The sequence below is a fragment of the Dreissena polymorpha genome, chromosome 11 (assembly GCF_020536995.1).
Source record: "Dreissena polymorpha isolate Duluth1 chromosome 11, UMN_Dpol_1.0, whole genome shotgun sequence".
Classification (NCBI taxonomy): domain Eukaryota; kingdom Metazoa; phylum Mollusca; class Bivalvia; order Myida; family Dreissenidae; genus Dreissena; species Dreissena polymorpha.
This window is the reverse complement of record NC_068365.1, coordinates 25,987,669-26,012,612: the sequence shown is the minus strand read 5'-3', so window position 1 is coordinate 26,012,612 and position 24,944 is coordinate 25,987,669. Positions and strand designations below refer to the sequence as shown.

At 33.9% G+C, this 24,944-nt stretch overlaps 1 protein-coding gene across 3 annotated transcripts in view; it reads left to right on the top strand.

Moving 5' to 3' along the window:
- LOC127850704 (uncharacterized) overlaps positions 1 to 23,807 on the top strand; it is a 97,563-nt gene extending 73,756 nt beyond the window's left edge. For 2 of the 3 annotated variants that reach the window (XM_052383968.1, XM_052383970.1), the window contains exons 17-29: positions 2,378 to 2,433; positions 6,571 to 6,625; positions 7,468 to 7,725; positions 9,733 to 9,810; positions 10,206 to 10,625; positions 11,274 to 11,948; positions 12,129 to 12,263; positions 12,451 to 12,489; positions 14,377 to 14,495; positions 14,819 to 14,840; positions 15,984 to 16,106; positions 16,358 to 16,507; positions 23,411 to 23,807. In XM_052383968.1, the coding sequence (XP_052239928.1) occupies positions 2,378 to 2,433; positions 6,571 to 6,625; positions 7,468 to 7,725; positions 9,733 to 9,810; positions 10,206 to 10,625; positions 11,274 to 11,948; positions 12,129 to 12,263; positions 12,451 to 12,489; positions 14,377 to 14,495; positions 14,819 to 14,840; positions 15,984 to 16,106; positions 16,358 to 16,507; positions 23,411 to 23,607 (2,327 nt within the window). In that variant the 3' untranslated portion in view covers positions 23,608 to 23,807. The remainder of the gene's footprint in view (positions 1 to 2,377; positions 2,434 to 6,570; positions 6,626 to 7,467; positions 7,726 to 9,732; positions 9,811 to 10,205; positions 10,626 to 11,273; positions 11,949 to 12,128; positions 12,264 to 12,450; positions 12,490 to 14,376; positions 14,496 to 14,818; positions 14,841 to 15,983; positions 16,107 to 16,357; positions 16,508 to 23,410) is intronic. The other variant, XM_052383969.1, reaches the window with a different exon arrangement.
- The last annotated feature ends 1,137 nt before the right edge of the window (positions 23,808 to 24,944 follow it).

The following is a 24,944-nucleotide window of genomic DNA, read 5'->3' as shown; positions in this document are numbered from 1 at the left end:
TAGTAAAATATGATTATTTTTTTAAACAGTAAGCTTTTGTTTTTCAACATTTCTCCACAAAAGACACGTAAATTGATTTTTATATTAACATGGTAACAAAAGTGTTTTTGTTACGATGGGTGAGGTTGATTGAACTTGATTTTATAGACGTATGTGAAACATCATTTTTTTACATGAAAAAAGCTGTTACCAGAAAAACTTCGAGCTGTATGTATGTATTAATAAAAGCTCAGAGGATTCAATAAGAACTAGTCATACATCATTTTTGAGCTACATTGTAAACACAGTCAGACTTGACTGTAACTTCAAAATCCATCATGTAATTTTAAAATTACTTTCCAAAAAGTGATGCTGTCCATTTGGAGATGGAGTGTCACATTTTCCTTGTGAGACCCACGTCCCTAACTTTAACGTCAAGGTCACACTTAAAGAACAACGGTCAATGCCAAACTGTAACTTCATCATTCATGCTGCAATTTTGAATAATAATTTGCCAATGTGAGATGTCATGTGTTAGGCTTGATACAGCTATCACAGTGGTCCAATCTAACCATGAACTTGCATGTGTTAGTCCATTCGAGTTTGTTGAATTATTTGTCGTGCAATTGTAAAATAACTTGCCACAAATGTTCACCAAAAAGGGTTTTGCTTGTAAGACCTCTCTCCTTTGCTCAAATGTCACACTAAGAGTAGGGTAGGATCTAGAGAAAATATCAGAGTGATGTGCTCTGCTTCTGTTTGCTCTCCCTCCTGTGCATCTGGCCTGCTCAACTTGGGTAAGAAAATTGTTAGAAATGTGAGATTAATGCAAATAATTAATGGCAATGAAAAAACTATGCTTAAAAGCCTTTATTACAAGTGTTTGGATAAGAAATTTGTTGAGTATTATTAGTATAGTGTTTTAGTTGAAAATGTCACCACTCTGATGAGGTTTTCTATCTTGCTTCCTTTTTGGAGCACAGTGTACATGTATCTTTCCCTATAGAGCTCAAATGTCTAATTAAGAAATAATGCTCTTTGTCAAGACTGTAACTTTATATGTAAATTTTACAAGTTCCTACACTTTTATTGCTGCAAATCTTCATCAATAGTGAAGGTGTGTCATATGCAATCTATGTGCCCCTTAGAAATTAAAGGTCCACGTCATACTTGCAGCTTCAAGGTCTAACCTGGGCATGTACAGTTGTAGCTTTTTAAATAATTACAAGCATGGTTGACTCAACTTGTGGAAGATAGGGTCTAGTGTACAGCTGCAAATAACTCGATAATTATGACCCTCCTTCGAAGAAGAGGGGATATATTGTTTTGCTGGATGTTGGTCGGTCTGTCTGTCGTTAGACCAGTTAGTTTACGATCAATAACTCATCAACGAATGGACCAATAGACTTGATACTTCACATGTGGATTGGCCCAGGACAGTAGATGACCTCTTTTGAAATTGGGGTCACTAAGTCAAAGGTCATTGTCACAATAAGTGTGAAAATTGTTTCCGATCAATAACTCATCAACGAATTGACCGATTGGCTTGATGCTTCACATGTGCATTGGCCTTGGACTGTAGATGACCCCTTTAAAATTGGGGTCTCTTGGTCAAAGGTCAAGGTCACTGTCACAATAAGTGTGAAAATTGTTTCCGATCAATAACTCATCCACAATTTGACCGATTGGTTTGATACTTCACATGTGCATTGGCCTTGGACAGTAGATGACCCCTATTAAAATTGGGGTCACTAGGTCAAAGGTCAACCTCACTGTCACAATAAGTGTGAAAATTGTTTGTGATCAATAACTCATATAGGAATTGATAGATTGGCTTGATACTTCACATGTGCATTTGCCTTTGACAGTAGATGATCCTTTTTGAAATTAGGGTCACTATGTCGAAGGTCAACATCACTGTCACAATAAGTGTGAAAATCGTTTCCGATCAATAACTTGTGTACAAATTGAAGGATTGGCTTGATACTTCCCATGTTCATTGGACTTCGACAGTAGATGACCTCTATTGAAAATGGGGTCACTAGGTCAAAGGTCATGGTCACTGTCACAATAAGTGGGAAAATCGATTTTGATCAATAACTCGTCAACAAACTGACGGATTCGCTTGAAACTTTCCATGTGGATTGGCCTTGGACAGTAGATGACCCCTATTGAAATTGGGGAACTAGTTGAAAGCACTGTTTGGGCGGCATATGTCTCCGACCGCTGAACTCTTGTTTTATGTTGCGTCCTTAAATTAGTGGACATGCACATATTGACAGATTATTCTGCTCAATAAAATTTGGGGAGCTATTGCTCTTTCTATTTAACAATAACATTGACAAGGCACATTATAGGGAGATGCGTCAGTTTCACTGATATTCTTTTGTGTTTTTAGTGGCATCCAGTGATTTGTTACCCGGAGGAGATTGTGGCCCTTCAAACCATATAATGGTATGTATCAATGTCAAAAGCAGGCATATGAATAAGGTATGTTTTATGAAAATATGTCATTCAATGAAACTTATTTGATACTTTTTATGTTGTTTCAAGTGTAAATATTGTTATTGGTATTGTACATTTACTGTTAACATAATTTTAGACCAATTCTTTTAATCTGTCACTAACAAACATTCTTATAAAATTAAGTTGCCTTGCAAACTTTGCCAAAATTATACTCTGATAAAATGAGACATGCACTAAATATATTTTAATGAAGTCATTACAGATGTTGATGTAAATATGAACAATTTTAAGATAATCATATATGGCAGAGCTGGGTCGGACATCTTTAATTTGCCAACTTTTGATATAATAGCCACAGGACCTTTTTCTTCACAGCCGTGGGTCGGACATCTATAATTTGCCAACTGTTGATATAATACTAATAGCCACAGGACCTTTTTCTTCACAGCTGTGGGTCAGACATCTATAATTTGCCAACTGTTGATATAATAGCCACAGGACCTTTTTCTTCACAGCCCTTTGTCTGTTTTTTCCCATATTGAACATATAAGCCCCAAAATTTGGTTATACATGTAGCATTTCGACTATAACAGTTTGGGCAGAATTTTTACTTTTTTTCTCACGACAACACAAACCTTACCAAAATCAAAATAATCTTTCAGTAACCACGAAATAACTTCAAATTGCAGCTTAAATTCAAATATTTTTCCCAACTTTCGTGAGTTTAGTAAGTTAATTAGGTAGAAGTGCTGCAGGGACACACTCCGGGTCCACACATAATTTAGCCTCTGGATCGGAAAAGACCTCATAAATATCAAAATATAATGCACACACCATTATTGGCAAAAAATGAGTAGCCCACTTTAAATCTCTAACAATTGTCTATAGCAGAGTTAAATGTTTTAATGTCATTCATAAATAGGGATTATAATTTAACTGTGAACTTGTAATTTATTTATCTGTATATGCCTAGCTCTGTTATGCGCTACCTTGTGGGCATTCTTTATTGCAAGAATAGTATCCATTGCTTGAATCAGCAGCTACATGAAGCAGACTTAAGAAGACTGTTTAGTTGCTGTTAAAAGGATTTAGAAATTAAGTCACAGCAATATTGTTATTTGTATAGCATAATCAGAATACAAAAGGTCGATAATTTATAGACTGATTGGAACTTTATAGCCATGCACTCTGACTATACCGTAATTACTCTATGTTTTCGGACACGTAAAAATAATGATTTCTTTTCGTGTCCGAAAACTTAGATACGAAAAATATTCACAAAATACAGGTGTCCGAAAACTTAAGAGTCGAAAATTGAAGTGTCCGAAAATAGCATCAATTGTATCAACGACTACCGGTAATAGCACGCGCTTGTAAAATACCATGCCGCAAAGTATAAATTACAGTTAAATATGTTTGCACTGCATTTTAAATTATTTTAAATGCTTCATTTATGTGACTGAAAGTTATTACAAGTTTGTACTTTGGCCAACGAGTTCAAAGATGAGCATGTGATGTACCGATACACGCTAGTATGAACCTGTAATTAACGCAATACAAAAGCAAACTATGAATTCTTTGTTTGTTCATTTCCGATATTTGTTGTCTAACACCTTCCATTGTTCGTAAAACTTGCAATAGGGTGCATCACAATTCGAAGCGTTTAGTTTTTGTCACAGTTATATTACTGAGATGGGGTAGTACCATTGCGGTATATAATGGAACTGTTAATTGGCACTACCCCTGGTAATTGTCATAACGCTTATGCTATCGGGCGAAACCATTGTTTAATACCGGTTTACAAGGTTATTTACCCAATAGCATATGTAATGGTCCGTTGCCCTCAGGCATGCACCTGCCATGTTTTATGATGTTAATCTGGTTGTAAAACCCCATGATCGAAGTGTCATTTGATATCGAAAACAGGACCGAAATTTGGTAAAATAGCGCTGTAAAATATACTGTCCGAAAACTTAGAGACATTAATTATGGACGAAAACTCGTGTGTCCGAAAATTAAGAGTCACGAAAAATAATTATTTTTGCTTAAAAAGGGGGTGTCCGAAAACTTAGAGTGTCCGAAAACATAGAGTGATTACGGTACTACGTTTTTGGCACAGCCTGAAAGTGATTTTAAGGGAATATATTTTTTAATATTAGCAGTTGTAACAGAATAATGGCCTGTTGTCATATTTTTAACCAGGTTTTCCGAAGGAAAAAACTGGTTATTAGATTGGGGAATGCGGGCGGGCTGGCTGGCTGGCTGGCTGGTGGGCTGGCGGGCGGGCGGAACAAGCTTGTCCGGGCCATAACTATGTTGTTCATTGTCAGATTTTAAAATCATTTGGCACATTTGTTCACCATCATTGGACGATGTGTCGCACGAAAGAATCACGTCAATATCTCCAATGTCAAGGTCGCCACGACTAAAAAAAATTTTTAAAAACAAACTTACAAAGGGGGTTAATGTTGTTTGTTCATTTCAAAAGTTCAGTTTGAGTTTTCTCCCTTTATCAGATTTTTTTTTCACAATGAAAACCTGGTTTTGTGACAATTTTGTCCCTTGTTAATTTATGCTTTTGAAAAGATTTGTTGGTGTAATCAGGTCCTCTTTATCTGACTAATTTTAGTTTTTGGTTATGGTCCAGGGATTTTTGAAACAGTTTGGACTTACAATTACACTTTTCTGGATTTTTTATGCTCCCCCAAAAATTTTTTGGGGGGAGCATATAGTCGCCGTTTTGTCTGTCTGTGCGTGTGTCCGTCCGTGCACAATTTTTGTCTGAGCTATTTCTCAGCAATTAATGACCGGAATTCAATTAAACTTTATGGGAAGCTTCACTACCAAGAGGAAATGTGCATATTATCAGCTGGTTCTGGTCGGATGATTTTTCACAGAGTTATGGCCCTTTGAAATTTTCCATTAACTGTACATATAGTGCAGAGGAGATGTGCATATTATCAGCCGGTTCTGGTCGGATGATTTTTCACAGAGTTATGGCCCTTTGAAATTTTCCATTAACTGTACATATAGTGATATTCTTGTCCGGGCTATTTCTCAGCAACTAATGACCGGAATTCAATGAAACTTTATGGGAAGCTTCACTACCAAGAGGACATGTGCATATTTTCAGCGGGTTCTAGTCAGATGATTTTTCACAGAGTTATGACCCTTTGAAATTTTCCATTAACTGTACATATAGTGCAATTCTTGTCCAGGCTATTTCTCAGCAACTAATGACCGGAATTCAATGAAACTTTATGGGAAGCTTCACTACCAAAATGAGATGTGCGTATTATCAGCCAGTTCTGGTCGGATGATTTTTCACAGACTTATGGCCCTTTGAAATTTTCCATTAACTGTACATATAGTGCAATTCTTGTCCGGGCTATTTCTCAGCAACTAATGACTGGAATTCAATGAAACTTTATGGGAATCTTAACTATCTTGAGGAGATGCGCATGTTATTTGTGGGTTCTGGTTAGATGATTTATTTAGAGAGTTATGGCCCTTTGAAATTTTTAAGTTGCTAAACCATCCATCGTATTATTTTGTCCAAAGTTATGCCCCTCAAGACTTTTCCTTTTATCTGAATATATAGTGCAATATTGTGACAAAAAAACTTTTGAGGAGCATCACCCGTTTCCGACGGTTTCCTGTTTTTAATGGTTTTCATAAACTGACCTTATTTTTTGTGTGTGATTCTACTTACATGACTGACCTTTCAAGTTTCAGTTTGATTCCGGTCCGTTTATTTTTGACAAAGATACAGGCCTTGAATTTTTTTCTTCTCTAAAATAACTCTTTTGTGTTAAAGCTGCTGTGTGGCTTTAAAGTGCAGTAGAGGGAATTGTGTTTCATCAACAAAGCTCGATGTAAAGGTGTGAAAATGGTTTAAATTCAATACATATAAATTTGGTATGAGACAATAGATTTTGGACCTTTTACAAAGATTGTTCATGTTATACCCCTTTGTTTGAAACTCGCAAGGCCTCACACAGGTGAGCTATATTGGACCATAATGGTCCTCTTGTTTTACTTGCTTGAAAATACGACATGCAGCGTCTTGGGGGTGTAGTTGATCTAGTTAGTTATTGTTTATATGTATTGTTATTGCATTTGTAGATTGTCTCATTGTTGAGAACAGGAAAGCAAAACATGCTTGTGGAGGGACTCAATGGTATGATTTTCTAAAAATATACAAAATGTATATTTATCATATTATATCTTAGTTATTAGTTTCTACTGGTTTGGCTGGATAGAACCATAGGTTTACCCACAGCCCATCCTGTCTGTCAGTCAGTTTTTCAGTCCGTTTGTCTCTCTGTCTGTCTGCAAACACTGAAATACAATGTAACTGAAAAACTACATATCATATAACTGGATTCTGAAATTGTTCAGAATTTATTAAGATTATTATATGAAACTTAGTATACTTCTAATGGGTCATGCATGCATTATCCTTTGGTTTTCGCACGTTAAAGGTCAGGCCACTGTTTCTAAAAATATAATAAAACCTAAATATTGTTATTACAAAACTATTACATCAGATATAGTTATTAAAGATGGTTCACATATTTAGCTAGTTATTTGCCTTTTACCTGTTGGTCACTCCTTTCTGCTGTTTAACGGTCTGTCAATCTGCCATTCTGCTAAAAAATAAAATTACTTGTAAAGTAAAAAGAATAGGATCCTAGAACATGATATTCATTGTAAAAGTTATGAGAGGATTAAGATTAACACTTCATGTCTGCACATTCAAATGAAAGGTGACTGTAAATTAAAATAAAATTGCATGAAATAATGCACATTTTTAAAAGTTATGTAAGATATAATCATGAAACTTGGTATGCACATGATTAGCTGTATGACAGGTATAGGCACAAGGTTATATGCACAACCTTTTTTTTGCCTGAGGTCCATCAGCTGGTGAATGTTAAAAAGTATATGAAAGGATATGAACAATACAGTTATAAACATTCTGCAAAACATCTCATAATAACTTAAAACTTTTCTTTGCAGATGGTGCTTTGATGATTCAAATTCAGCTGAAAAACACAACTGAACTGAAACGCAAAAGAAATAATGTTCATACACCTGTAAATTGTAAAAAGACTGTTTTCATTTTTGATCTGTATCATATTGATTTATGCTTTACTGTGAACATGAAGTGTGCAAAAGGATTGCGTGTGATGAATGACATTTTTTTACTGTCTGGAATGGTTTCAAGACTGTGTGGACGCATTTCATGTCTGAAAGAATTGCTGAGAAGTCAATCAGGTAAAAGATTAAAATGGTATATCACTGTATTATTGGAATTTGGAATAAATTACCAAACTATGAATTGAAATAATTAGGTTGATTTTCTCACACAAAACTATTTCTTTAATGTTCTATATGTACAATGTATGTTTGTTATATTCTTTCTATAATTTTGTTATAAATACAGGTAAGCACTTTTTAGCTCGACTATTATAAATGAAATATATATAGTGGAGCTATCCTACTCACCCCGGCGTCGGCGTTCCGTTCCATGCCGTGCTGTTAACGTGCAAATGTTAAAGTTTTCGTTCTACTCCAATTATTATCATTGCCCCTAGACATATTGCTTTCATATTTTGCATTCTTGTTAACCAACATGACCCCAACCTATAAACAAGAGCAGACAACTCTATCAAGCATTTTGTCATAATTATGGCCCCTTTTCCACTTAGAATATGCAGCAAATGTTAAAGTTTTCGTACTACCCCATTTATTTTCATTGTTCCTTGACATATTGCTTTGATATTTTGCATACTTGTTTACCAACATCACCCCAACCTATAAACAAGAGCAGAAACTATCAAGCATTTTTACATATTTATGGCCCCTTTTACACTTAGATAATTGAACATTTTGCTTAAATTGCCATAACTTCTTTATTTATGATCACATTTTATTATTACTTTGACAAAACAACACTTACCTGAATACCACAATGGATTCCACCCAAACAATACCCCACGCCCCTACCCAGAATCCCTTCCCCCCCCCCCCCCCCCCCCCCATTTTTTTTTTAAACATCATCTAATAAATGACCCCACCCAGTGATTTTTTTTGCTCAAATTTACAGCCGAATTTCGGCTGCTTCCCAATCGCAAAAATACACGTTTTTTCCCAAAATTCTGACCAAAATTTCCCCAAAAAAGCCCAACTTCAAAAAAAAAAAAAAAAAAAAAAAATTTTTTTTTTTTTTTTTTTTTTTTTAGAAAGAAGTCTCATATAACTTAATTATGATTTCTTAAATCTAGGTCTCAACTTTATTTTTTAAACATCTTACAAAATATATAACTTGAATTTAGTCATTTTTGTCCATAAATCATTCCCAAACTTGCCACTTTTATTGATTAAAAAAAAAAACAATTTGACCAGACTCCTTTTCTAGAAAACTCCCTGAACATGCACTTAAACACAATATCACTTCTGTTACTTATAATCCTATTTATAATGCTTAATTTTTCCCAATTTCATGGTTTATTGCGCTATTTTTCCCAATTTCACGGTTTATCGCGCTAATTTTCCCAATTCAAAAGGCACAGGCTGTAACAAATTAAAGCAAAAAAAATCACTGCCACCCCACATTATATCCCCCTCTCACCCCCCCTTCCCCCCCATTTTTTTTTAAAACATCGTCTAATAAACTACCACACCCAACATTATACCCCCTCTCACCCCCCCTACCCCCGATAATTTTTTTTTTCTCTTTTTATTTTTGAAAGATCGTCTAATAAATGACCACACCCCACATTATACCCCCTCTCAACCCCCCTCCCCCCCAAAAAAAGAATTTTTGTCCTTTTTTTATTTTTGAAAGATTGTCTAATAAATTATTGAATATGAACAATTTCCCCATGATGGCTTACGTTATAATGTCAAGCACTCGAATAGTCCAGCGCGCTGTCCTCTGACAGCTCTTGTTCAATAATTTTGTCTTTAAAAGTGATTGTGCTGGATAATTTGCACTGTATTTTTCAATTGTGTTCATGCACAAATGGATGTTTCATTTTTGTGAGATTCTTTTTTTGAATCCAATGAAACATACAGTTTTGTGGAAATATCAATTTAAATGATGCAACTTTATAGGCTGGCATCTTTTTGATTTATTATTTGTCAAAAGTAATTTATACGTTATGTAAAATTGCATATAAAGTATTATTCATCAGAAGAAAAACTGGTAGTTGTTAAGTTGATAAATCTTTTGTATCAAAATTGAATGATTGCAGCATGAAAACATTTCTATTTTTGTAGATGACAGGTATCTACTTGATTCTAAGAAAGATGATGAACTGCCAGTGCAGTGTGAAACTGAAATCATGAATAATGAAGGTATTATAATTGATTTTGCATATTGTATTTAAGACATTATTTGTATACCCTCCGCAGTAAGGGGTGATAGGTGTCACCTGTAATCTATCCATTTGAGGCAATTTAATAATTTGCCTTCCATAATTGCATACAGAGACATGTCATGGCTTGTTAAAAATCTGTGTCAGAACATGGTCAATGTCAACTTGCAGGTCAGATATGAGACTATTACAACTTCATTGCAACCTTTTATATCATCATTTATAAAACACCTCTTTAAATAACTTACTAAAAATTCACATCTTGTGGAGACAACATGTTCAAACTTGCTCAATGTCACTTGGGTCAAATGTCAAACATGTCAACAATATAAAATTGTATTATGTTGTATATTTTATGTTGTTTTATTTTGCCAGCCATAAAAAAAGAGAAAAATGTGGTCAACTTGAGAACCAGAACTCTGGAAAATCCTGATGGATCTTTGGACGTATCCAATGAATTGCAACTGACACCTGAAGACAGTACTTATAACGAGCTCTGTATAAAGATACGCCCTTCAGAAAGTTCTTCACGTTCATTCAATTCTGATAAAGCAATGGTCGAAATGCAAGCACATGGTCATCAGATGAGAGTAGATGAAGCAAGTTCAATGAATGATTGGGGAAAAGTCATTGAGGACCCTCATAAAACCCACAAATTGCACAAACCAACAACTGAATTGCAACCGGCACATGCTTTTAAGGATTATCCATTCAAACAATTGTATGATATGCCAACTCCATCCAGCTTGGTAGTTTCAGTCAAAGATGCTGAGGGGGGATCTGTCCATAAAACAGGTATTGCTAAAATGTTTATTATTGTCTTGAACATAATAATACAATGTAAGCCAGCACTTTGTTCACATACCGAGTGTGAATACTCATTCATATACATATTTGTAGTTTGCCTAACATGAACTTCAAATGGTTTGCTTTATATAAAGTGATCTTTGTAGTTTTTCTTGTTTGGTCACCATCATTTTAACAGCATGCACTCTTTAAAAAAAACTGCCCGTTTTTTTTAAAAAAATACTTGAATTACATTTCAGTCACCCTCTTTACATACAAAATAAAGAAATTATCAGACATTAATTTAGAAGCAAAGCATGAATTGTATTTTATCAGTCGTTATTGTGTACAATTGTTTCCATTAAATTATTATGTCTACTTATGGAATAACTTCTTGTTATGATGTTGTTTCTGATTTTAGTTCTGATGGTGGTGTTAAATTTTTTTTAAATCATATTTAAGATAATATAATTGGAATATGGTGTATGCATGGCGATCAGACTGTTCTGGGTTTGATTCCCACTCTAAAAAAATCAAGTACTGGTTCTTCTAAGGAATTTAACTCTAAATTATATGAGGCTGTTAAAGGCTTTTGATGCAATCAAGCTTAAATAAATGCATGTTAATAAGAAGTGCCGGTTTCCCTCTAAATTTCAGAAACTGTCGAAAAACCGAACAGACTGAGGCTGTCTGTAGCCCCAAGTCCTTCAGAAAGTTTAGATGATACCGATCGAGGAGGAGGGAAGATGACATGCTCTATCAAAGGTGTATTAGGCTCTTTGAAGGCAAATTCATTTGCCTTCAAAGAGCCTTATTCATCCCCAGTGCCTGTTAAAGAAGGCATCGATTGGATGTTCACAGATCTTCCAATACCAAAACTTGAAGAGATGACAGTGTTTTACACTGACCGATTTGAACCTTTGTGCCTAATTATCAGCCAGATTGCGGAAGGGAAGTCACCAAGACCTCAGGTAACCATGAGGTATGAACTGCTACGTCTATGTACCCTCAGAACCTACCCAAGAGATAACAAGCCCTTTCTGATAAAATATGCAGCTGCAGGGTTCTACTACGCCTCTGATGGTGATGGCGTTGTTTGCTACTGCTGCGGCATACGTCGTTATGGATGGGTGGAAGCAGATGATCCAATGGAGGTTCACAAAAGAATCAATCCAAGATGCAAATTTATTATAAACAACAGTGAGCACAATGTTCCAGCCATGGCAGATGGACCTTTAAGGAAAAAAGTTGCAGATTTAGACATGATTCCTGACTGTATTCGATCCCCAAGCCCAGGAGAAGATGTGAATAACAGTCAGAGAACGAGAACTGGTAAGTTTTGAAATGAAAATCATGAAGCAAATGCTGTAATATATGTATTTTTTACTTCTTGTTATACACACATTATTTTTTTTAATAAGAACACAATTTTTAGCATGAAATTCTTTATATAATCATATTGATTTAAATGTTTTATTGATGTTAAATGCAGTCTTGTTTTGTATAATGCAGGTGTCCAAATGGCGATACCAAAACACCCCCACATGGCTATTAAAACTGTAAGAGAACAGTCCTTCAATGGAAATTGGCCCAACACACCAAAATATTCACCTGTTCAACTGGCTGATGGTGGATTCTTTTTCACAGGTATACTTCAATGGCTACCTAATGAGATTTTACTACCTGTTGTTTTTTTACAGACATTGCCGATCATATTAAATAATAGTGTTGCATTTAGCTTTTAGACATACTTTCTTATGTCAATCTTAATAAAACATAACACAAGTTGATGCAGAATTGGAAACATAGATCATTCCCTCATCTTCTGTTTCAGACCTTGGTGATTGTGTGCGTTGTTTCTTTTGCGGCATAGGTAATCATTTTAATATATTTATTATTAAGAAAAAGCACACATTTAAGTTTGATTATTGTATGATTTTCTCCTTTCATAGCAATTACAAATGCTGAAAAAATCTGTACATGATATAATGACTGATCAGTATGAATAACGAAACAACTCTAATTTATAGTCGGAGAGATTTGAGTCACAACATCAACATTTTAAAGTATAATACTTCTCTACATGCCTAGAAAGAATATAACTCTTAATGTAGAATAATTTCCTAGTTAACTACAAAGAAAACGAACCTAAATGTGTATCTGGAATGATTATAGTCATCCTGATTTTTCCACTCAAAATTATTACCTAATAAGGGAATCTGCAAAGTCAATCGCGATGTTAACAAATCCCCACAGTTAATCCCAATATTAAGCAAATTCGCAAAAAATCATTAATTGATTAGCAAGGTAAAACTGACCAATATTTAGCATGTCCGTCAGCTATGCCTAACCTAGGCTATATACATTCAAGGAAAACCATTCCCCATTAAAATAAACTAGTTTTTTTTATGTAATCCAAAAGGCCACGCCTGTTTATTATGCTCCCCCAACAAAATTTTTGGGGGGAGCATATAGTCGCCGCTTCGTCTGTCCGTGTGTTCGTCCGTCCGTGCACAATTTTTGTCCGGGCTATTTCTCAGCAATTAATGACTGGAATTTAATGAAACTTTATGGGAAGCTTCACTACCAAGAGGAGATGTGCATATTATCAGCCGGTTCTGGTCGGACGATTTGTCACAGAGTTATGGCCCTTTGAAATTTTCCATTAACTGTACATATAGTGCAATTCTTGTCCGGGCTATTTCTCAGCAACTAATGACCGGAATTCAATGAAACTTTATGGGAAGCTTCACTACCAAAAGGAGATGTGCATATTATCAGCCAGTTCCGGTCGGATGATTTTTCACAGAGTTATGGCCCTTTGAAATTTTCCATTAACTACATAGAGCAATTCTTGTCCGGGCTATTTCTCAGCAACTAATGACTGGAATTCAATGAAACTTTATGGGAAGCTTCACTACCAAGAGGAGATGTGCATATTATCAGCCGGTTCCCGTCGGATGATTTTTTCACAGAGTTATGGCCCTTTGAAATTTTCCATTGTACATATAGTGCAATTCTTGTCCGAGCTATTACTCAGCAGCTTATTATGGGAATTTAATGAAACTTTATGGGAAGCTTCACTACCAACAGGAGATGTGCATATTATCAGCCGGTGATGGTCAGATGATTTTTCACAGACTTATGGCCCTTTGAAATTTGCCATAAACTGTACATATAGTGCAATTCTTGTCCGGGCTATTTCTCCCCAACTACTGACTGGAATACAATGAAGCTTAATGGGAAGCTTAACTACCTTGAGGAGATGCGCATGTTATTTGTGGGTTCTGGTTAGATGATTTATTCAGAGAGTTATGGCCCTTTGAAATTTTTAAGTTGCTAAACCATCCATCGTATTATTTTGTCCAAAGTTTTGCCCCTCAAGACGTTTCCTTTTATCTGAATATACAGTGCAATATTTTTTGTGACAAAGTCAACCTTTGGGGAGCATCACCCGTCTCCGGCGGTTTCTTGTTTATGTATGCAGCGATCCTAACTTTCCTCAGACAGTTGACCATACAGAATTTTTTTTAATATGCATATTAAAAGGGATGTCAGCTTTTTTTCCCCATGTGAACTGCAAAAATAATGAGCGTTTGATGTTGAATAATGTATTGGGATGAAGAACACAAAAGAAAATATCACAAAAATAGTTCAGTTTATTTTTTCTAACAAATAAACCACATTACAAACCTTAACTTAATGTCATGTTTTAAGCTATAACACACAATCACGCACCACATTTTCCATGTGTTGATAGGACTGAGACACTGGGACAAAGATGACGACATGTGGGTTGAACATGCACGTTGGTCACAGAACTGCACTTTCCTCATACAGAAAAAAGGACAGAACTTTGTCGACTTGGTTCAGCTTGCGGTAAACAAGTTGCTTTTGTTCATTTTGGATAATAGATCTCTTTTTAGTATGTACAGAGAAATTATTTCATTTATCTATATGCTAAAGATTCTGTGTCTGATAGACTTGTGTACAACTTGTTATATAATCATGCTTTAAAAAAAAAGTTTACAGGATCATTAACACTTTAATACAACCAGACACATTTAAGACTTTAGTTTACATGGGTACATGTCTACATGCTCAATGAGGGAAACATTCAAAAGAAATGTTAATATTTCTTTATTGCTTGTGCTTTTTATAGATTGGGTTTTTCTTCATTTGATTATGTCTTGATGTTTTAGGTTGAGCAACTTGATGACTCCGGTAAAGTTTTTATTTTAATAGATTTATATTAATTATTCTAGAAAGATTATTACTTCATTTGGGTGTAGTAATATCAGAGGTAATGTGAGTTTTCTCTATTTTGAGTTTTAAACTAAAAACATAATTTTAATAAAAGAACATTTGCTAGAAAGTTAACTAGTCCTTATTAATAAATATTGAGAGATAAATCTGTTTCGTGACTTTATTTACTGTTCTTACAACAAATTCTGTATTTGTTTCCCAGTATTTCAATAGCTACAAAAAATCTTTTACAAAGATTGCAATTTAGTTCTCTAAATAATTATGATGTATTTTACTTTATGTGCAAATTCTATGTATGAATGTAAAAAGTAATTGTTTTTCCATGTATGTTGTTATAGTGTAGTTTTTAGTTTTTCTTGACTGTGTACATCAACAAATTATATATAGTAGATATATAGAAGATAATAATGCATGATTATTGCCATTTTTGGTTCTTAGAAAATTGGTTAAGGTAAACGTGCAACATCTCCATATTACTGATTCTACAACAGGTATTCCATTGAAACATCCCATATATTAGGGGTCATTATATTGGGTTAATGGCCAAAGTATCCCAACTCTCTGACATGGTAATGGATTGGTATTGCTTTTTGGGCCACTTGAGTCAATGTCTCTGTTATTTTTAATAGAAAAATTGTTTATGCTGAATAACATAAGTCAGGAGGGAGGTTATGTGCTGTAGTTTTTTGTCAGTGACTTGAATGCAAACCTTGCTCACAAAGCTTTTACAAAGAATTTAAAATTTCTTGGCCTTATCACAATTTTTTTTTGTTGAAAAAAAATTTTTTTGATTACAAACATGTATACTTGTAATTGTGTGTGATATATTGATGTTTGATTTCAAATATGTTTTTGTCGAAACTATATTTGGTGAATAACAGAAAACTTGCATTATACATGTACTATCAAAGTGGAAGAATTCAGCACTCTGTCTTGGGATAGTTTTTTCTGTTGTTAGTATTGATGGTTTTAATTATTATTTCAATATAATATATTAGTGACGCTAGATCTTGTGGGTTGATATTTGGATTTTTCACTAATGAATTGTATTAAACAGTAATAAAACATGCAGTCAAAGAAGATATTGTAATTACATTTCAGACCAATCATCCAACACTTTGTACAAGAACCTGGTCAGTGAAGCTTCTCAGAAAGTTTTGGATCAGTCTGAATACACACCACAACAAATCAAACAAGCCATTGTTGCTATGTTAGCTATTGACAGTAAGAGTATTTATATGCCTAAATAACACATTAAAGGAATTTAGAAAGTCTAAGTTTTATTCTCGTTTTCTGTCTTTTATAAATGGATTGTTAAACAATAATACTTATTTATACTTGCAGAGCCACACATAGAAGCATATTTTGTTTTGCAAACACATTTACGCGTATTTTACATTCATTTTATAATTGTTTATTCACATATTAATGTTAGTCCTTTTTGAATGTTTGTTTATCTTAAATATCCATTTTAGGCAACACCATTGTAACAGTTACTTCACTGAAACAGAAAGTTGCCGAGCAAATACTTGCATCCGATACAAGTATTAAACGCAGTGAGGGAATGGGAGATGCTGCAGAACCTCCTGCCAGGAATTCTGTTGTAACCAATGAGCCGTCAGACAGTAAGTGCAATATATTAAGGTATTAGCACTCTAATGGGACATGTTGATTTTCTCTTTTTTCTTCACATATTTCTTAGTGTTGTGGCATTCTGCATTGATCATTAAAGTTTAAATACAATTCACCGTACAATAATTTTTTTTTTTACATTTTCAGTTTTGAACCCTCCAATTTTTTTTTGACATTTTGTCTGAACCATGTATTTACAAAATTCACTCTCATTAATCCAAATATTGAACAAACAACACTTTTTATGCCCCCAGAACATAGGTTCTGGGGGCATATTACAATCGCACCGTCCATCAGTCAGTCAGTCAGTTAGTCCGTCCGGATTAGTTTCCGCTCAATAAGTCAAGCAATTGTCATCCGATCTTCACCAAACTTCATGAAAATGTGTAAGACAATAACATCTAGGTCAAGTTCGATAATCAGCCAAATTGACCCAGACACTCTTGAGTTACGGCCCTTGAATCATCGTAAAATTGGGTTTTTTCTCGTTTCCGCTCAATAACTTGAGCACTTGTTATCAGATCTTCACCAAACTTCATAAAAATGTGTCAGACAAGAACATCTAGGTCAAGTTCGATAATCAGCCAAATTGACCCAGAAACTGCTGAGTTACGTCCCTTGAATCATCGTAAAATTCGGTTTTTTCTCGTTTCCGCTCAATAACTCAAGCAAATTTTATAGGATCTTTACCAAACTTCATGGAAATGTGTAAGGCAATAATATCTAGGTCAAATTGATAATGGGCCAAATTGATCCAGACACTACTTAGTTACGGCCCTTGGATCATCGTAAAATTGTTTTTTTTCTTGTTTCTGCTCAATAACTTGAGCAAATGTCATAGGATCTTCGCCACACTTCATGAAAATGTGAAAGGCAATAACATCTAGGTCAAGTTCGATAATCAGTCAAATTGACCAAGACACTCCTGAGTGACGGCCCTTGAATCATTGAAAAATTGAGTTTTTCTTGTTTCCGCTAAACTTCATAAAAAATGTGTAAGACAATAAAATCTAGGTTAAGTTTGATAATCAGCCAAATTTACCCAGGCACTCTTGAGTTACGGCCCTTGGATCATCATAAAATTGGTTTTTTTCTTGTTTCCACTCAATAACTCACGCAAATGTCATAGGATCTTCGCCACACTTCATGAAAATGTGTAAGGCAATAACATCTAGGTCAAGTTGGATAATCAGCCGAATTGACCAAGACACTCCTGAGTTACGGTCCTTGAATCATCGAAAAATTTAGTTTTTTTCTCGTTTCCGCTAAACTTCATAAAAATGTGTAAGACAATAAAATCTAGGTTAAGTTTGATAATCAGCCAAATTTACCCAGGCACTCTTGAGTTACGGCCCTTGAACCATAAAAAAATTGCGTTTCCGCTCGAAAAATGCTCAAAACTTCTATGTTGCTTCAGATGTAACCTGCATATTTGGTATGCATGTGTATATGGACAAGGCCTTTCCATACTCACACAAATTTTGGCCCCTTTGACCTTGACCTTGAACTTAGGGTCCGCGTTTAGGTTTCGAAATCTGCGTTTAGCTTTCGAACAAGCATTTTTTGGGCGCATATTTCTTCCGATGGAGACAGCTCTTGTTTAGTATGTATTTATAGATAAATGCATTATATATACAAATATGATAGTTTATAACATGTGAGAAAAGGAATAAAGAAAATATAAACAAACAAGTGATGTCATCATCCTTCCGAAAACAAGAAAAATTGCAATCTCTAGTCACGAGCCTTTTTTAAATAAATTGTAAAAAAAAATGGCAAAAGGAAATTACAATCTTCCAACATAGAAATCATCTACAATGTATGCTTGAATGAAAAATAAAGAAAAAAATGGGGGTCACCAGTGAAAACGAAAAGTTCCTGCTTTACAATCAAGGGTACCCCCATTTTCCAGAAACGCCATACTGAATTTGAGATTTTTATGTGAGCTTAAAGATGAGCTAAATGTTAAAAGATTATAATAAATAGATAAAAAAAAAGAGCAAAAGCCTATAATAAACTCATAAACATATTAACATTCATACATCTCATATATCATTTGTGACATGGAACCTACTCAGTGCAGTAAGATTTGCTAACCTAGTTTGAAATTGCAGGAGAAATGCATTCTTCTATAAATAAGACTTGAAAATGTTACACGGAAATAAGAACATTAATAATTAAGTAACAAGGCACATCTAATCATTCAATTATACACGTTTTAAGGAAAATAGATTTATCAATTTATCAATGAGTAATGATAATAGTGATAACATTAAACGTATTATGACAAACAAAACAAATACATGATTGTCATGGTAGTTTTTTGAAGAACTTCGACAGGTTGGAATAAGTGTCTCCAAAAGACGCTTGGCATTGGTGACCCTTGGCTGACTGTCAGAGTTATTTATTATGAAAATGTTCTTGAGACCATCGCGTTCAAAGATCATTTTAAGATGCATAATTTTGAGTCCAGGGCCAGCTATAATATTTATATTGTTGCAGCATTGAACACATGACTGTAAACAAGAACACTCAGTGACTGCAAGTTCCTAGCTTGTTTCTGGGTTGAATTTGAGTCCATAATCTGTTTGGTTTCATTTTCCTCCTGCACAGGTAATCAGCATATCACTGAAAAGATAACACCATTGTTCCTTTGAAGTTGATACATGTATTTGCCTAGTAGTTATATTCAGGCAGGTTCATAAGAACTTCAATAAGTTTCAGTCGAAGAAAATTATGCATAATTGCAAATTGTGTATGAATAATTTAAACCATTTTCATTTATTAAAATAAAAATATTTGGTCTTTTCTTAATTATTTGACTTCAATAAGCCTTCTCAAAGTTGTTGCTATAAATTGACAACATTTTCTTCATGTTATTTAACAAAATACAGATGTCAAATACACAAGCACTTATATAGGAGTAAGAACTGACATTAGTGTTTCATGGGAAGTGTGACAAAATCAATTATTATATATATCATTGTTTTTATTTATTCAGACATTCACTACATAGCATGTCATTACTAGTATTTTATATGATATGCCCTTTTAAACTGGATTAATAAGTAAGTGTAAACACCACATATACACTGTATACATTCTGTATCCAAATGTTTATACCAAAGACATGTATTATCCCTACTGGATATGAAACCGACTTTTAACGTTACATTTTATTTATTACTTAAAACATTGGTTCTACATTAACAATCACATAAATCAGTGAAATACCTAAGTTCATTTACATCTTATAAGTATTTATGCTATAAAGGAGATGGTTGACACTTGATGTATGGTCATACCTGCATGTATTTCCATTTTCTTTAAGTTCAATTGATCATTGGAACATTCAGTGCTGACAAAAAATTAATTAACCCTTCCTGGACCACCAATGTTGTTGATCATTGCTGAAAAGATAATAAATATGCAGCATTTTAATTTGGATAACCATAATACATAATTTAGGAGATCACACAAGTAGCAGTCATTGGCATATCATTTTCAGAATAGTAATTTTAGTATTTGGGACATAATATACTTTTGTTGTTTGTTTGAGGAAAACATCATTACTTTGTCATAAAATTCAAATATGCTGTCCTTCATTTCTATGCATTTACAACACACATTTTTCCTTACATGGCATATTTTCTTTTTGAAAATGAAAGCAAATATTAGCCTGATTATGTAGTAAAAATCACTGACAGGGTGCACTTTTCCTGCACAATCTACTTTACTCCAATTATGAATAATGAAACTGTTATAGATCTACTTGACAAAAAATGCATAATCCATGTACCTTCCTGTTCTGAGCTTTGTATTGATTGAAAAGTTGAAGACTCTTCTTTACTGATGGGTTTTGCCGTACGATAACCAGTTCACATGGCTACAGTCATCACACAAGCATAAATCCACTTTATCCCCCTTTACTGCTCACCAACAATATTAAATTTTGTAAGTGACACGGGTTCTAAACGTTATTCTTGACTGGTCAAAATGTTCAAGCGTTTTGACAGTCGTATTTCCAGAAATCATTTTCTTCATAAATATCAACACTGCCGTGCATTAGTTGACGTTTATCATTAACTCCATTCACATTAATATGAACAACAATAACACTTTTATGAATCTTTCTCTTTCAAGATAGCAAATTGCCTTTTCTTTAAACGACCCAATCTGTCAGGTACAATGTCGGCCATATTTGTTGTCATTTTATTTATTTTGCGGGTCCTGCATTTAGTATTTCATAGCGTATTTATCGAATATTTGTGGTTTTCTGCACATATCCGGATAACGTTCGGATTGACGGATATGTACGAAATAAGGCGATATTGCCCGAAGTTCATTAGAGTGCTAATACCTTAATAACGTACATGGAATATAAAACATATAAACAGGGTTTTCCCTGATATTGATTGCATTGTTTTTATGCCCTCCTTCAAAGAAGAGGGGGTATATTGTTGTGCACATGTCGGTCGGTCCGTCGGTCGGTCCGTCCACCAGATGGTTTCCTTATGATAACTCAAGAATGCTTAGGCCTAGGATCATGAAATTTCATAGGTACATTGATCATGACTGGAAGATGACCCCTAAAGATTTTCAGGTCACTAGGTCAAAGGTCAAGGTCACAGTGACTCGAAATAGTAAAATGGTTTCCGGATAATAACTCAAGAATGCTTAGGCCTAGGATCATGAAACTTCATAGGTACATTGATCATAACTGGCAGATGACCCCTATTGATTTTCAGGTCACTAGGTCAAAGGTCAAGGTCACAGTGACTCGAAACAGTAAAATGGTTTCCGGATGATAACTCAAGAATGCTTACGCCTGGGATCATGAAACTTCATAGGAACATTGATCATGACTGGCAGATGACCCCTATTGATTTTCAGGTCACTAGGTCAAATGTCAAGGTCACAGTGACACGAAACAGTAAAATGGTTTCTGGATGATAACTCAAGAATGCTTACGCCTAGGATCATGAAACTTCATAGATACATTGATCATGACTGGCAGATGACCCCTATTAATTTTCAGGTCACTAGGTCAAAGTTCAAGGTTACAGTGACTCGAAACAGTAAAATGGTTTCCTGATGATAAATCAAGAATAATTAGGCCTAGGATCATGAAACTTCATAGGTACATTCATCATGACTTGCAGATGACCCCTAATGATTTTCAGGTCACTAGGTCAAAGGTCAAGGTCACAGTGACAAAAACGTATTCACTCAATGGCTGCCACTACAACTGACAGCCCATATGGGGGGCATGCATGTTTTACAAACAGCCCTTGTTTCCTTAAAAAAATGTAATAATTATTTTTCTATGCATTGGAGCACCTTGTTTGTACTCAGTTTCCTACCATCACATTTATCCACCCTATCTATCAAGCCTATTATTTAAGTATCTTAATACGTGCCTTATCCCCTACAACTTAAGCTTTAACCCTTCTTTTAACCACTCAATTACTTGATTATTCTTAAACCAACATTTCTTACTTGCTGTCTTAAGAAACAGGAAGGATGCTTTTAGTTGTTAGAAAGTTTGTAAGTTAGACATTACAAAAATAGTTCTGACACACGAGTTTCTTTAAAAAAAATGTCATTTTAAAAATATAAAGAAGTGAAACTGGAATATGGAATATTTGTGGAATACATATATTTATGTATTTGTTTAAAATTATATATATATGTTATAAAATGTGTGTGTGTAACTTTTGAAATTTATGCAAAAAAAGAAAAATCTACTATCAAAATGAACTTGTTCAGTTGGAATTATAGTAGTTCATAGTGGCCATATTTTTGTTTGGTAGTGTTAATAACAGTAAGGTTTTTGAGTAGAGCATCTAAGTAAGCATCCATTACCGTTCATTCAGAGCCTTTCTGTACACACTTCTAAAACATCTTTTTCTTTCAAACCCAAAACACCTTTTGTTCTTAAGTTGTAACATTCATTATCTGGTGCATACGTGATAATTTGGTATTTTGTGTGTGTTTTAGTTGATCATGACGAACATGGTTGGTAAAACAAGCATTATAAGTCAGATAAAAGTGCTGGATTTTTAAATGTATAGCATATTGCAATGCTTGCTTTCAAACTGAATGATTAATCACAACCTCTTCCACTTAATTAGACATTCGATAAATTATACAATAAATAATGCATTTTTACTTAATATTTAAGCATTATAGTATTGTACTGTAAAGGTTAAAATCTTAATATTTAAGAATTATAGTACATGTATTGTAAAGGTAAAAAATGACAGTGTTGTGCAGTTATATAAGGTTATTATTTGGATACTGTTTGCATATTTCAATTATTTCTTACTTTTGTCTGAATGTTGTTGTTTTTATTCTTTATTTAAATGTAATTTGGAAAAGAATTAAGTTCATTGTTTTAATTTAATTTCACTAATGAACTATCTTTTAGGTTTATTAACCTACTTTGCTGTTGCTTTTTTCATTTATAGGGATAATTACAATATAATAGTGTTTCGCAAATAATTGCGCGTCTTAAAAGTAATTTTGTATTAATTTCTTAGCACTTCATGCAACTTTTAAACTGTTGCAACTGTCTCCCTTAAATGTGAAGGACATAAACTGTTTTTTGCAACTGTCTCCCTCAAATGTGAAGGACATAAACTGTTTTTTGTTTTACAATTACATAATTGAAACAAATAGAAAGATGTTGAATGTGGGATGGGAGGCATCTGTGCCATATGAACACATGTCTCGTGTTGCTTTATTTTATTTCATAGTATTACTATTCAATATCTCACCCCAAAGTAACATTTCATACAGCTTTTCATGTTGCAATTTGAAGGTATTATACAATCACTGAAATTAGAAAATTGAAAGAACTTTATACTTTTATAGGGTATTGTCATTAATTTTAGATCCAGAAGATATCAAACAGGAGAATGAGCAATTAAAGGAGCAGACGCTGTGCAAAGTATGTCTGGACAATATCGTCAGTATCGTGTTCCTTCCATGCGGTCACCTAGTTACCTGTGCAGACTGCGCCCCAGCCCTGAGAAAGTGCCCCATATGTCGTGCAGATGTCAAGGGCACTGTACGAACCCGCATGAGTTAAACAGCACGAATTTTTTTTTTTTTTTTTTTTTTTGGGTTTTGAGTATTTTATTATTTTATTCTCGAAAAGCATCAAGCTTTACACAAGTACCGGAACACAGAGATCATATATATTTTGAGATAATATGTAGCTAATCACGTAAGGACCAAAAACAGGGAATGAAAGAAGAGCCTTAAAAAAAATATATTTGAAAAAAGAGAAAAAAATGTTGGTTAATAACCATCTAAAACATTACAAAAACTATTATTTTCGTATGTGTAGTCAATTCCACTACGTGTATTAATTGATGTTTTAATGTACAATTTAAGATCATGCCAGAATGTTTGTATTGTTGTGCAGTCCCAAAACATATGAATATTTGAGTCAATCGTCATGCAACAAAAATCACATAAATTGGATGGTATAAGCCCGCATTTCAGTAAAAAGCTATTATTAGGAAAAATTCTCATTATATATTTATATTGAAATTCAATTTAGTATCGTTTGTAAGCAATAGAGGTTTAACAAAGATAGTCTTAAAATAAAGTCCTTTTTCGAAATGTGTTTCCCATTTGATAATGGGTTTAACAGTATCTGGACTTTTTAATAGGACTAACTTGGAGTAAATAAATTTGCATATTTTTGTTTTTGTGTTGATCAGTGATATAAGGCGTTCGGGTTGTTGATAACTGAAAGCTTCTGTTTTCAGCTTCTCTTTTTAATGTAGTGGGATACTTTGAATTAATGTATAATATTTCAGAAATTCGGTATTTTCTAAATCATATAGTTGTTTAATTTGATCGAAAGTGTAAAAATCTTGAACTCTATAGTCATATAAATGCTCCACAAGGTCGATACCCCTGTCATGCCATTTTTTGTAAAACAGAAGACCAGTGTGTTTGTTTTTGATATGTGAATTATTCAAAATTATTTCTTTTCCTATATTATCTATATTTCTTTGGATATTTAGTTTAGCCCAAGAAAATAAAATTTCTTTTAGAAATGAGGATTTAATGGTAAATGATTTGGCTTTATACTATTTCTCAAAATGAAAAAGTTGACTTTATTTGAGCATTTATTTTTCGTAGTTGTCTTCCCATTTAACTTGTCAAATTAAAATCTTGAACCACATAAAAATCTCCTCCTTATATCAAAGAGTATTCATCTAGACTGGTAATTGTATTCTCTAATGTATTAAAAAAATCAAGGTCGTCATTATTTGGGGCATATATGTTAATTAAAGCAATTTGAGAATTATATATTTTTACTTTTAGGACCTGTAGCCTTCCTACTATAATTTCTTTATAATCGAGGATATGTATTTGTTGGTTGGGTTTTAATAGAATTCCGATGCCTAA